This window comes from Mercenaria mercenaria, chromosome 9, assembly GCF_021730395.1.
Source record: "Mercenaria mercenaria strain notata chromosome 9, MADL_Memer_1, whole genome shotgun sequence".
NCBI lineage: Eukaryota > Metazoa > Mollusca > Bivalvia > Venerida > Veneridae > Mercenaria > Mercenaria mercenaria.
The window spans coordinates 12,283,198-12,298,129 of record NC_069369.1 but is presented as its reverse complement, the minus strand read 5'-3'; the positions used below and the strand labels follow the sequence as shown (position 1 = coordinate 12,298,129).

The 14,932-nt window shown below is 37.0% G+C and overlaps 1 protein-coding gene across 1 annotated transcript in view; it reads right to left on the bottom strand.

The window, feature by feature from the left end:
- The window catches only part of LOC123546475 (dedicator of cytokinesis protein 1-like), a 123,622-nt gene that overhangs the window by 22,840 nt on the left and 85,850 nt on the right, over positions 1–14,932 (bottom strand). The window contains exons 45-50 of the mRNA XM_053550407.1: positions 13,811–13,950; positions 13,015–13,146; positions 12,381–12,487; positions 7,542–7,568; positions 4,393–4,663; positions 1,511–1,528 (exon numbers count right to left, since the gene is read on the bottom strand). Of these exons, the coding sequence (XP_053406382.1) occupies positions 1,511–1,528; positions 4,393–4,663; positions 7,542–7,568; positions 12,381–12,487; positions 13,015–13,146; positions 13,811–13,950 (695 nt within the window). The remainder of the gene's footprint in view (positions 1–1,510; positions 1,529–4,392; positions 4,664–7,541; positions 7,569–12,380; positions 12,488–13,014; positions 13,147–13,810; positions 13,951–14,932) is intronic.

Sequence of the window (14,932 nt, the reverse complement as noted above, 5' to 3'; positions counted from 1 at the left end):
GTGATCTGAAGCAGAATGAAACTAGAATGTGTATGTAGGTCACAGGGTGTGCCCCCACTGGTACATTTGTCACAAATAAGGGGAAATAATTCAAATGTTTGCATTCTTAATTGGGTATAGCCTCAAAAAAAATTATGAAAAGGATTCATTATTCTATACCATATACTTTTTGAGCTATAAGCATCACAAACAAAAAATCCACTATTTTGGCTATTTCAAGGGCCATAACTCCATAATAAACACTAAGATTCTCAAGAGGAATGCCAAGTGTGCATGGTCACATTATGATAAAGACTCAAGCAAGGTTTCATGAATTTACATACAATACTTTTTGAGTTAGGCACATAATTAGGTGAAAATGTGCATTTTTTTTTACTATTTCAGGGGCCATAACTTTAAAAATAGGGGGAGAAGCCAGCAAATAAATAAGAGGTGTGCAAGTTCATATCATGATAAAGACTCATGTAAGTTTTCATCCATTTATATCATATACTTTTTGAGCTAGGTGCGTCACAAGGTGAAAATGTGCATTTTTTACTATTTCAGGGGCCATAACTCTGAAAATAGGGGGCAGAGGCAGATAAAAAATAAGAGGTGCACAAGTTCATATCATGATAAAGACTCATGCAAGGTTTAATCAATTTATATGTAATACTTTTTGAGTTAGGCGCGTCACAAGTTGAAAATGTGCATTTTTTACTATTTCAGGGGCCATAACTCTACATATAGGGGGCAGATCCAGATGAAAAATAGAAAGTGCGCAAGTTCATATGATGACAAAGACTCATGCAAGGTTTAATCAATTTATATGTAATACTTTTTGAGTTAGGCGCGTCACAAGGTAAAAATGTGCATTTTTTACTGTTTCAGGGGCCATAACTCTGGCAATAGGGGGCAGACCCAGATGAAAAATAGTAGGTGTGCAAGTTCATATCATGATTAAGACTCACGCAAGGTTTCATGAATTTATATGTAATACTTTTTGAGCTAGGCGTGTCATAAGGTGAAAATGTGCATTTTTGACTATTTCAGGGCCCATAACTCTAAAAATATGGGGCGGAGCCAGACGAAAAATAGGAGTTGCGCAAGTTCTTATCATGATACAGACTCACGCAAGGTTTCATCAATTTATATTAAATACTTTTTGAGCTAGGCGCGTCACAAACTTTGGACAGACGGACGCACGGACGGATGCATGGACAAGAGCAAATCTATATGCCCCCACCACTCATTGGGGGGTGGGGGGCACAATAATTCAAAACAAAGCTTTCTGTTAAGATAAGAGAAGTTCTGACAAATAGTGTTTGATAACCCTGTACAAATAGACATAATAAATATGGATGTGGGCAACTGGAGAATCCACCTATACTAACAGCTCACTCTGTGCCTCTGGTTCAGGTGAACTTAAATTGATTAAGTGAAAAAAAAAAACAACAAAAAAAACTAAACTGTATGCTAGCACACCAACAAGAACTAAAACCAACGTAACTGTGAGAAACAGTGTCTTTACCTCTCCATTAGTTTTTTCCTTTGAACATACACAAATATGAATAATTGGAATTAAAAACTAGAGCTGTCACAGGAGTGACGAATTATACCCCCACACTAATGCCTTGTCACAGAAGTAAGCCAATGTCAAAGTCTAACCTCAAAATCAATAGGGGTCATCTGCTGGTCACGATCAACCTCCCTATTAAGTTTCTTGATCACAGGCCCAAGCGTTCTCAAGTTATCATCCAGAAATGCGAATTATACCCCCACAATAATGTCTTGTCACAGAAGTAAGCCAATGTCAAAGCCTAACCTCAAAATCAATAGGGGTCATCTGCTGGTCATGATCAACCTCCCTATTAAGTTTCTTGATCACAGGCCCAAGCGTTCTCAAGTTATCATTCAGAAATGATTTAACTGTTTCGGGTCACTGTGACCATGACCTTTGACCAACTGACCTCAAAACCATTTTGTGTCATCTACTGATCATGATCAACCTTCCTATCAACTTTCATGAGCCTAGGCCCAAGCATTCTCAAGTTATCGTCGAGAAATGGTTTAACTGTTCCGGGTTACTGTGACCTTGACCTTTAACCTACTGGTCTCAAATTCAATAGGGGTCATCAACTGGTCATGACCAACCTCCCTATCAACTTTCGTGATCCTAGGCCCAAGCGTTCTCAAGTTATCATCTGGAAACCATTTAACTGTTTCGGGTCACTGTGATCTTGACCCTTGACCTACTGACCTCAGTCAATCTTGACCTGTATTTTATCATGTTACACCTGTGTAACAAAATGTATGATCCTAGGCCTAAGCATTCTCAAGTTATTATCCAGAAACCATTTAACTGTTCCGGGTCACTGTGACCTTGACCTTTGACCTACTAACCCCAAAGTCAAACTATGATGTTACACCTCTGTACCAAAAATTATCTAATTCTGTCCAGCCTTTCATGAGTTATTGACCGGAAACCATGAAAACCAACGGACTGGTAGACCGGCAGACCAACAAGCTCACTCCTATATACCCCCTCAAACTTTGTTTGTGGGGGTATAAATATGCCAAGGTAGAAGAATTACTTGTGCTGACTCTCATAGCAAGTTTGACATTTTTGAAAATGTTTCTAATCTGATTTTTGCATTATTCTTTATTTTACTGCAATAAAAATATTTCTACAGGACTCTATAAAATTATACAAAATGTCCTCTATTAAAATTAATGAAAAAAAGCAGCTAATTATTTCATACAAAAATAATTCTTCTTTCTTAATAAAAGCATGAGAAATCACACAAATCATCAAAGATGCTAATCGTACAGTTGTAACCACAAGCATCTGAAGTTTGTTATAAGGAAACTAGAGGGTGGGGGCTGGTACTGACTCAGGCAACTGAACATTATTAGAGGTAAATCCCCTCAGTAAAGGCTGGAATAGACAAAGACATCAGAAATTTTTAACAGGGAACTGAGAGGCTAGGGGCTGGCACTGTAATGATAGGAGCTGGCACTGCAACAGGCACTTAAAATTTGTTAAAGAGAAGCCAGCACTGTGACTGTAAGGGATGGCACTGTGTTCGTAGGGGCTGGCACTGTGATGGTAGGGGAGGGTAATGTGATGGTAAAGGATGGCATGGTGTTGGTAGGAACTGGCACTGCCACAGACACTTGAAGTTTGTTAAAGAGAAAGCAGAAAGAAATCACTTGTTCCGATAGGATAGAAACTGACATTGACACTTGAAGTCTAGAGGTTGGCAATGACACAGGTAACTGAAGTTTGTCTTAGGGAAATTAGGGAGTAGGGGCTGATACTGTCTGACATAACTTGTCATCCCAAGGCGAAACTTTCAGCTACTTCAGAATTCTTTAAAATATGAAGCTTGAAGACAAACAATCCTAATCAATAAAGTACAGTTAGAAGACAGTTTTGTACAAAAATATTTAAAGACAAAAGACATCTAAAGGAGTGCATTATACAACTGATCTGAGCATTAGTTTGCCAGGAAACTACATTAAATGCCATTAATGAAATACCTACATTAAACAAGAGCCTCCATAATCACATAACTGGTGTATAATTTTATGCCAAATGGTTCTACAGAAACTGTTTGGTTACCATTTTCAGTCTTAAATTCACTGTGGTCTTGAATTTTGACCTGCTGATCCCCAAAAACAATCATCTACTGGCCATAGGCAATAAGAAGTTTGATAGCTGTTGGCCCCAGCTAGTTACTGATTGGAAACCAAATAATCTTATGAACCTACTATACTGTAAAACAGGTTGAATGACAGACATACCCCTTCTTCTTCGAAAGGGGTAAAGGCATGAAAACCCAAATTTCTTCTGGACTGGTTGTAATAAAGCTTCAATAGAAATATAAAATCTTTAACTGTCTTCCATAACCTTATCTACAGCGTGAAGAAATTACTGCAAGAAAAACAGAGTTATTGAGATATAAGTGATAATGCAAGATCGAAGATTTATTTCCCAAAACCAGCTGTCTTGTTGTGTAAGCATTTAGACAGAATCACTGCAATACCAAAATATCAAAACATTTTTGATGTAAGTCAAGTGAAAAAGTACCAGATAAATGTACTAAATGGAACAGTAGAATACGTTGCCCTAGCAGTTAGTCAAAAATGTGGTGCTTTTACTCATGAGTTTGGTCACCTTATTGGTTTTTAACTTATGAAAACTTCAGAAACATTTTATCATTTTTTAGGATGAATCATGTCAAATACAAATGTACATAAATAAAGAAAAAGGAGGAAAGAATTATTCTTTCTTTTGATTTGCAAATTATGCAATTTTTGATGTCACAAGATCATGATACTGTGAAGTTACTTTTTAACTTGACTCCCTTCTTATAAGGATTTGAAAAAAGTAAGAATACTTTTCTATACCTGCTCATTCAGTTCTATTGGGTTGTCAAGTGAGTTTCTGTTCGATGAGTCTGGTGAATCCGAACTACTTGCATTGCTGACCTGAGATGCACGTTTATTTGTTAATTTTTTGTTGACCTTGGTCTGAAGTCCTTTTATTGGTGTAGATTTATCTCCCTTCTCTGCTTTGACCCACACAGACTGGATGCGCGTTCCTTGTGCCTTGTTGGGACTTGGTGATACCGTAATGGCAGGTGAAGAACTGACATTAGTCAAACTACCTCCTACAGCTCTGGAAAATACACACAATCTTACAGGATAGATCTCATGGATAATCTGAACAATGCTATGATCAATTTTGAAATAACTGAAAAACTATTACTGTACTATCCCGGTCATGTAAAGGACATAACAGGCTACATATTTACTGAAACATGCATCTAATAAATTAGCAGAATTCTGTAAAGTCAATCAATTTAACCTTTAGCCTGCTGGAGGCAAGCGGTTTTGCATTTGCAACCAGTGCAGACCAAGATCAGCCTGCACCTCCATGCAGGTTGATCATGGTCTGCACTGTTCGCTATTCAGTCAGTAAATTTTCAGTGAACACCCCTTTGAATAATAAGTGGTACTACCCAAATTGAATGATGGACCAGTCCATTTTACAAATTTGGCAGGGAAAAGGTTAATTTAAAGGGTACAACTGGACATTGTATCCTTACTCCGTCAATCTTGCTATAAAGAAGTTAATGTTCAGTCTTACTATATTAACCTTTAGCCTGCTAAATTTCTAAAATGGACTGGTCCATCAATAATTTGGGCATTACTATTTATTATTCAAAGGGGTGTTCAATGAAAATTTACTGACTGAATAGCGAACTGTGCAGACCATGATCAGTCTGCACGGATGTGCAGGCTGATCTTGGTCCGCAATGGTCGCAAAGGCAGAACCAATTGCCGGCTGCAGGCTAAAGGTTAACTTATGAAATTAATTTTCTTTGCAAAAATATTGTTTAGCAAGAAAGATTAAAATCCTTAGTACATGTAAATAGTAGGAGCGAGTAATTCTAGAAATATACACAAAGAAAATCACTTGCAAGAACTAATACCGAAAGTTTTATGTACATAATTATTTAATAAGACATTTGATTAATTCGTTCTGGAAAATATATTTCAGTATACTACAATGTTGATAAACAGGGGTACACATAAAGGCCGTGTAACAGGGATACACATAATGGCCGTGTAACAGGGGTACACATAAAGGCCGTGTAACAGGGATACACATAATGGCCATGTAACAGGGGTACACATAATGGCCGTGTAACAGGGGTACACATAATGGCCATGTAACAGGGGTACACATAATGGCCGTGTAACAGGGGTACACATAATGGCCTTGTAACAGAGGTACACATAATGGCCGTGTAACAGGGGTACACATAATGGCCGTGTAACAGGGGTACACATAATGGCCGTGTAACAGGGGTACACATAATGGCCGTGTAACAGGGGTACACATAATGGCCGTGTAACAGGGGTACACATAATGGCCGTGTAACAGGGGTACACATAATGGCCGTGTAACAGGGGTACACATAATGGCCGTGTAACAGGGGTACACATAATGGCCGTGTAACAGGGGTACACATAATGGCCGTGTAACAGGGGTACACATAATGGCTGTGTAACAGGGGTACACATAATGGCCCTGTAACAGGGGTACACATAATGGCCCTGTAACAGATCCTAGTTCTGTTATATTACCAGTACTACTGTCTGATTGCAGGCTGAGGGTCAATATGACACGTTAAGAATCCATAACTAAGCCAATGTGAAAACCTTTATTTACTGAAAATTTTAATACTTGTCGCTTTCAAATGTGTTGAATTTAATACTTGTTGATAAAATAATTTTCCTTGTCTGGAAAAATACCTAGTTTTAGCATTCTTACTAAATTCAGAAGCTCTGTCATAAAAATTTATGTCAAATAAAAGTCTGTATTGGTTACAACATTTCAAGAAAAAATCCATAATTTCCCAGTCATTACAGACCCGCCAAATAATTTTAATTCTAGTATAATAATATGCAGGATGATATGACCACAATAAGACCATGTAACCTAATCTAATCCTTGTGAATAAAGGCAGAAAAGTTATTTCCAAAACAGTTACTACAAAGCCTTCTGACACATTCTGTTGAAAACTACTATTTTATACTGAACACTATGTTTTTAAGAATGTACAACTATGACAACAACTGTAAAATCATTAATATTTATGGTGACAAATTTTTGTGGATTGTGTGCCTGCATCAATCTTCAAATAAAGTCCCAATGAACAAACAAAATTTGATACATTTAATCTTCAAAAACTTCAAAATCAGCCCATTCATATCCAATTTCATGCCAACGAAATTGATAATTTCATGGTCATTTGTTTGTATCAACACAATTTAGGTAAGTTTTGCACTTTAATGAAAGCAAAAAGCAAAAGACCCGAGGTGCTCCTCCTCACCTATTTTTCAAATATGGGCGGGAACCTGGGTAAAACCTCAGCCCCTCTACAAGCTAGCTGGATATCTTCCTCAGCAGAACAATTTTAAGCAAAGTTCTAAAGTGAAATAATCTGATGTTAGTGACCATAACCATTCAGCCCCAATGATTCAGTAGATTGAGTCATCAACCTTTAGCCTGCTGGCGGCAAGTGATTCTGTCTTTGCGACCAGTGCAGACCAAGGTCAGCCTGCACTGTTCGCTATTCAGTCAGTGAATTTTCAGTGAACGACCCTTTGAATAATAAGTGGTACTGCCTAAACTGAATGGTGGACCAGTCCATTTTAGAAATTTAGCAGGGTTTAGCAAGTGTTAGAGACAAAACAGATGAGCATTTATAAACCTCAAGGAGAGTATAACAAAATTCTGCTTTTTCTTGTTGTTTTTTTCCTATTAAATTAATTTTTTCCCCTCCTATGACCAACTAAGAAAATATGTATTTAAAAAACCAAAATGTTATTTTTTTTGTATCTTCCAAGGAAATTTAAATTACAGATCAATATCAAGAAGCATGCTAGAGAAAACATTTTTTTATATCATAGATCAACAGGCATGCAGTAGCAGTATTGCACAGTCTGACATATCCGGAAAGGATTCAGCCAGTAAACATACGTACGTGTCAGGTGCGCGAGGCCAAGCAGCTCTGTAGAAAGAAATATGGGGTAAGGTAGGATATTTGTTAATTATACTGACCTACTCACACAAAATTATTGTGTAAATTTATTTTTGATGTGCTGAAGGAATCAAAGTAACAATGGCCTTTTTCTCATGTAAGTCAGCAGAGGTGTAAAACTGGTCATTTCCCATGTTTTTCAACAATATTATCACTGACTCACAAAATGGTTGGTAATCCCTAAGTTTGGCTATTGACCATTAGTCCTATGAGGCAAGACTCTCCATTACAAAAAAAAATATGGAGAAGCATACATGACTGATAAGGATCATAGTACATTTCGAGGGGTAAATGCGAAAGAGTTCTAAGTGCATATAAATAAAAAAGCACTTAGAATTTTCTCGCATTCACCCTTGTATTCATGCCTATAAGATGATGATTCAGTTTAAGGTATCAATGAAGACAAACACTTTTCTTTGGAATTATTACAAGTCTTAGCCCATTTAAATAAAATGTATTTACCCACATACCTACTCAATAAACCTACCTGGGTCATAGAAGGAAAAACAGAGTTTATCTGAACTTCTGAATCTCAAAATCCAAGGGACTGAGCATTTTAGTCAAAGATAACCAAAATTCGACTTAAAATGATACTTTGGGTACTTGTTTTTTAGACGGGACTTGAAAATATCTTCAAGATAGCTGTAATTTTGAGATAATGAAGTTTGAGAGATCCAGTTTCAACTGTATATTATATATATGAGCCGCGTCATGAGAAAACCAACATAGTGGCTTTGCGACCAGCATGGATCCAGACCAGCCTGCGCATCCGCGCAGTCTGGTCAGGATCCATGCTGTTCGCTTTCAAAGCCTATTGCTATTAGAGAAACTGTTAGCGAACAGCATGGATCCTGACCAGACTGCGCGGATGCGCAGGCTGGTCTGGATCCATGCTGGTCGCAAAGCCACTATGTTGGTTTTCTCATGGCACGGCTCATTTGGCTTAATCAGATGCTCTACAGGAAATGATGACTTTTCAGCCAACTCCTGACTTCAAATACTTTAGGCTTTGTATGATTTCATGGAACTTTATGGTATGATGCATGTATAAAACAGTGTTTTGTTATTAAATCTGCCTCTCAATAAGAATGTCATTAAGAAAGATTTGGTGGCCAACAACCCATACAGTGCTGCTGTTAAGCGTCTCTAAAAAATCACAGCAGGCATAAAACTCATAAATTAGCTTTTTCTTATTTCCTGACGTTTATGGGGTTTTTTTTAATGAAAAAATATACCACTGCAATTACATTCAATTCTGCCTGAAAACCAAAGTAATATATAAACACAACAGTTTCTGTCCTATCCTTTAGGACCATAAACATACTGTGTTACACCAATGTAATGCAGCATAATATATGTTAACAGAAGCAAATGTTGAAACTGCTGGCAATTAGGCCAAAGTTGAGTGTTTGAAAAATGGTAGATACTTCTTGGGTGTCTTATTATTAACACGTGTGGATAAAATATACATATTTTTAATATCTGAATATATTTTACATTTTTTAGACCTGCATGGCCTATTTGCCAGAAATTTTAATATGAACAATAATATTAAGCTTATGTCTTGTGTAGCAGTAAAATGAAACATTGAACAATTGAATAAAAAAAGAGCGTATGAACACAGTATCACTGTATATAAGGTTGTTCTGCTCATTTGTTACACTGGAAGTCATGATGTTTTTCAAGGTCATTTATTCTTATAGCCTGGAATAAAACTGGAGTCGGCATACAAAAAATAAACAATTCTACACTGTAGAAACAAATCTTCTCCAAACTTGCAGAGCTACCTTTAACAAAACCAAGACAAATCTATGGAAAAGTATAAGTGCAAAAATGGGAAGTCGGCTGGTCAACAAAGGTTCACTGCAAGAAAGAAATTATTGCTTTGACAATTAAGATTATAAACAAACTAGAAGTGTGTCCATGGGACACAGATGCCCCCACTACATGACAAAGGACACAGATCAACTTTGGGAAAACAATACGTGCTACAAAACATTAAAATGACAAATTTTTCCTAGTCAGGGGCTATAACTCCTACAATACTGAATGAATCCGGACGAGAAACCCCAGGTGCACAACTGCACATGCTGACCAACATTCCTGTAAACTTTGGTAACTCTAGGTCATATACTTTTGGAGCTACGCGCAACATAACATTAAAATGACCAATTTTTAACTAAGTCAGGGGCCATAACTCCTACATGACTGAATGAATCCAGACGCAAATCCCCAGGTGCACAACTGCACATGCTGACCAACATTCTTCTAAACTTTGGTGACTCTAGGTCAAATACTTTTGGAGCTACGCGCGACACAACATTAAAATGACCAATTTTTACTAAGTCAGTGGCCATAACTCCTACAAGACTGAATGAATCCAGACGCGAAACCCCAGGTGCACAACTACACATGCTGACCAACATTCCTGTAAAGTTTTGTGACTCTACATCAAATACTTTTGGAGCTAGGCACGACACAACATTCTCAGAAGGATGGACGGACGGACGGACAAGGGCAAATCTATATGCCCCCCAACCCCCAAAGTGAAGTGAAATGTTAACATTATGCATAAAGTAATCTGTGTAAATAATATATTTTCTTTATGTAATCAGACATACTGCTGCTGTGTAAAGGCACGTTAATTTTTCTATACTGCAACCCTGAAGCACTATTGAAGATTACTTGAAGCTTCTTGTCTTAAACTAGATATGTGATGACATTTACAAAACAGAGACATATAAAAAGAACTACCGTAAGCATACGAGTATAGGTAGCATTTGTGTATAAGACGCAGTGAAAAAATATCTACAGATTTCTAGAAAAATGCTTATACCTGTGTACTGGTCGCAGAAAAAAAAAGGAATCTCAAAAACATGTAAATTTGTAAGAAAATGCAACTTTTCCAATATGGGTCGGCAATTGTTGTGGCACTCATTCACAAAGGTGTGAAAACGACTTATTAAAATCATGTGGCGAGATACTACTAAATTGACAGTTTCATTACAGTACAAGATGCTATCGAAAACACAGGTATTTAAAGATTTGTCCAAACTATCTCAAACTTCTCAAACATCTCTAAATATCGTATCGACTTGTGTATGTGTGGGTGCAGCAACTTGTAATTATGGTTTGTTTGATGTACTTGCAAAATGTGTGAAAACAACAATTTGGGAAAGTTTTACACAATTTTTGCTAAAAACTTAATGATGAGTTACAGTAAGGCATTGTAAAATATATTTTAATGAAAAACAGCTTTTCTTTAAAGCTTTTGCGGGAGCTCTTAATTTTACATTTTATACAAAATTCATTTACTAATAAGACATCTGGTCCGGATACCGGCTGTTACCCAAGTCCGAGTAATAGGTAGTTACTCCGCTTGAATTATCTTCAATGTAAAGGTACGCAGTGTAAACGAAGAGCGATTTTAATTTTTTGAGCCAGGGAAAAAATGTGGCCTTGTCCTATACCCATGTATTGGTCATATCCGTCCTTCCTGACCAGAATCTCGGTAAAAAAGATGCAACCTATACTCGTACAATTATGGTATATTAAATAAACAGTGCTAAAACACGAAAAAACCTGATTAGATATTTACACAAATAAAACAATTAATACCACTCTGTGTAAGCAGAATACCTTTTGGTCTGTTTCCATTTTTTCATACTTTAAAACACATATAGGCAATGTTTAAACAAAATTAAAAGAATAAGACATACATGAAAGCAATCATATCTTTCTTTCCTCCATAACTGGAGAGTTTTCCTACAGAAATGAAGATATTTTCTTGTAATATAAAATATATAAGGCAGTTTCTTAACTATAGCTATCATATGTTAGTATAGCTAAAACACAGACTAATACAACACTCCATTTATTCTAGAATATCTATAAAACATTTTTTTCTTCTAGACCACCAATAAATCTCTTATACTTCGTTTTTTTCCCCCTTCTTTTTTGTTTTTGTTGAGTTTAACATCGCACATAGGTCATAGGACAATTTTCTGGCTTTGATGGTGGAGGAATACCCCAGATGCCCCTCCTTGCATTATTTCATCATAAGTGGGCACCTGGGTAGAACCACCGACCTTCCATAAGCCAGCTGGATGACTTCCTCACATGAAGAATTCCAACACCCCGAGTGAGGCTCGAACCCACATCAATGAGGGGCAAGTGATTTGAAGTCAGCAACCTTCACCACTTGGCCATGGGGGGCCTCCTATACTTTGCTTCATCTTGCAACAAGAACTCCGCCAAGCGGGGCAATATATGTCCAAAGGGTTACATCAGAGGATGGGAGCAAACTTTAAGAACTTGACTGTTGAAGCCCAAAGGACAGGAGCAACAGAGGGAAGAAATTCCAAAAAAATTTCTAAGTCCACAAAAAAATCCTTACCAGGTGCAGGTATGTAAAAATACACCTAAATATTGGAGGTATCATCTATGTTGTACCACAGAAAAGTGGTATCTATTTTTCCCTACAGCCAATAATAAAAAAGTTTCAAAATAAGCTATTTATAGTAACATAAAAGGGAAGTTATTCAAAATATTTTTATTGTAAGAGAACAAAAAAGGGATCGGCCAAATAAAAACAAGAGCACTGGAATGCAGAGCAATATACACATGGTTGGTACATGTAACTTACCCCTGTGGGAAATTAGGTTGGTATGAAAATTTTGAAAACATGACAACTTTCTCCTGTGTAAGATTAGGTTGGTACATATAATTTACCCCTGTGGAAAATTTGGTTGGTATGAAAAATTTGAAAACATTACAACTTACCCCTGTGGAGAATTAGGTGGGTACATACTACTAAGTCTATCCAGACTGACCACTGACAAAGACTGGAATCGCTTCAATGTACTTGTGCCAGACACTTTCTCCTTTACCTAAAATGTGTTCAAGAATATCAATTTTTGGGGGTTGAGGGGGCTGTGGTATGGAGGGGGAAGTGACTCACAATTGTACAAACTATATTACAGATATAATATCAAACTGAAACATTCTGCAAGTCATATACCTTTTAAAGATTTTCACAATGAAGAGTATTCTAGAAAGAAACCTAGAGCTATCACATAATGTGACTAATACCAAAATAAGCTGCTTTGATACAGGGAAGGTGAGTACTCTGCACATCATCTTGATGAGTTTAACAATTTAATGTTGGGTTTATGAAAATCCTTTCAGCTGTTTAGAAGATATGCAGCAGACAACAATTAAAGATATCTGAAATCTGACCTCAAAATGTGACCTTGACCCAGAGACCTTTGTCATGTTTGTATCTTGTTAAATATTGACATAAAACCATTGATGTGTACTAGCTTGAAAATCCATTTATATGTTTTTAATATACCAGTAAAGAAATGAAAGACAAAGTGAGTGACGTGTGTGATTTCAATATTGCCCCAAGTGGTACCTTGATGTTGTACTCTGTTTCAACCATCTGTAGCCATTCTAGATGTTTCTCCTCCAGATAGGCATGGAAAGGTTTCTGTACTTCTGGACATTTACGTTTAAATACCCACATACCATCCTTTATCAAAACAGCCTGCAAGTACAGATATATACCTCTAAGTACAAACATAAATATGCAAACAGTTTCAATATGTCAAAACTAATGTAACAGATAGATCTTCAGTACTTTTATTTATTATACCTATTTGCAAGATTACGCACACTAGTCTTAAAGAAAATAAGATTTCATTTCGAGTTGGCAAGGTATATACAAATAACATAAGCTCTAAAGAGTTTTTTTTACTGACTATATAACATACTGTTTTATACAAATCACATCAGTTTTTATCTTTCTCAACTCAATTTCTGTACTTTTCTAATTTTGTCTGGGGAACTATTTCTTGTTTTAAACAATATCACTGCAGCACTAATTCTTACTTTTCAGTAATTTCCATTCTAGCATGTGGCTGAATAGTGTTCCGTGTTCTCATATCCAGCTCTATAAAGCTGTTTACATTACCAGTTTAACCTTTACCCTGCTAAATTTCTAAAATGGACTGGTCCATCATTCTGTTTGGGCAATACCATTTATTATTCGAAGGCATGTTCACTGAAAATTTAATGACTGAATAGCGAACAGTGCAGACACAGATGTGCAGGCTGATTTTGGTCTGCACTGGTTGCAAAGGCAGAATCATTTTCTGCCTGCAGGCTATAGGGTAAGCAGTCATTAATACCTGTAGTTTTGGCACTCTTACCTGTGTTTTAGTGTGTTCCTTGAGTTGTTTTACAAAGTCTCTATCTTTGTCATTTTCAGCAAAGTCGTCATTGTAGAAATGTTTCCAATTGGAGATTCCACCCATCACTGCAGCATCTACTATACCCTTCAGCAACATACCTGCAATTTCAATATAGACACCTTAAAGACTTAAATAAGCATTGGAATTTCATCCAATATTTGATGCAGAAAAGCGTTTTAGAAAATCAATAAAATTCTATGAAACTCTATCCAATGCTTTTAATCTTGATCTTTGTCTTGTACTCTTCTGGTCAAACACATATAGTGATATTAATTATTGTGCTTTCAAATAGATTTACTGCAATTATACCCTAATTAGGGCGGTAAATTATGTTGAAAACATTTCATAACTGAGCCAAAGGACTTTGTAATACATTGATAAAGTTTTGTCAAATACCTCACACTGGAATCAAACTCATTACCCTATGATCCATAGATCTGTGCTCCCCTACTGAGCTAAGTGGGCAGACTGTTTTGTTTGTTTGTTTTGGGTTTAACGTCGTTTTTCAACAGCATTTCAGTCAAGTAACGGCGGGCAGTTAACCTAACCAGTGTTCCTGGATTCTGTACCAGTACAAACCTGTTCTCCGCAAGTAACTGCCAACATCCCTACATGAATCAGAGGTGGAGGACTAATGATTTCAGACACATTGTCGTTTATCAAATAGTCACAGAGAACATACGCCCCGCTCGAGGATCGAACTCACGACCCCATGATCCGTAGACCGACGCTCTAACTACTAAGCGGGCGGGCTAAGTGGGCAGACTGTACCCTAGTAGAACATACAACTACAACCATCTACAAGCAGACAGTTTCTTTACATGAGACAATTCTTCGTCCTTAGCAGACTTTTGGAAAGACATCGGTCCGATGGACATAACCCGGATGCAGACATTTTTTAACCCGGATGCAGTCTGACTGACCGGCATTTATCCTATCCCGAGAACTGCAACATTTTTTGACAAAATAGCGTCCAGTGCAGAATTCAGAAATTAATGAAAATACATGCCTGCCGAACGTACAGAAAGCAAAAATGAGTATGAAATGAAGAGATTCATCTTAATACAAGAGATCACAGAG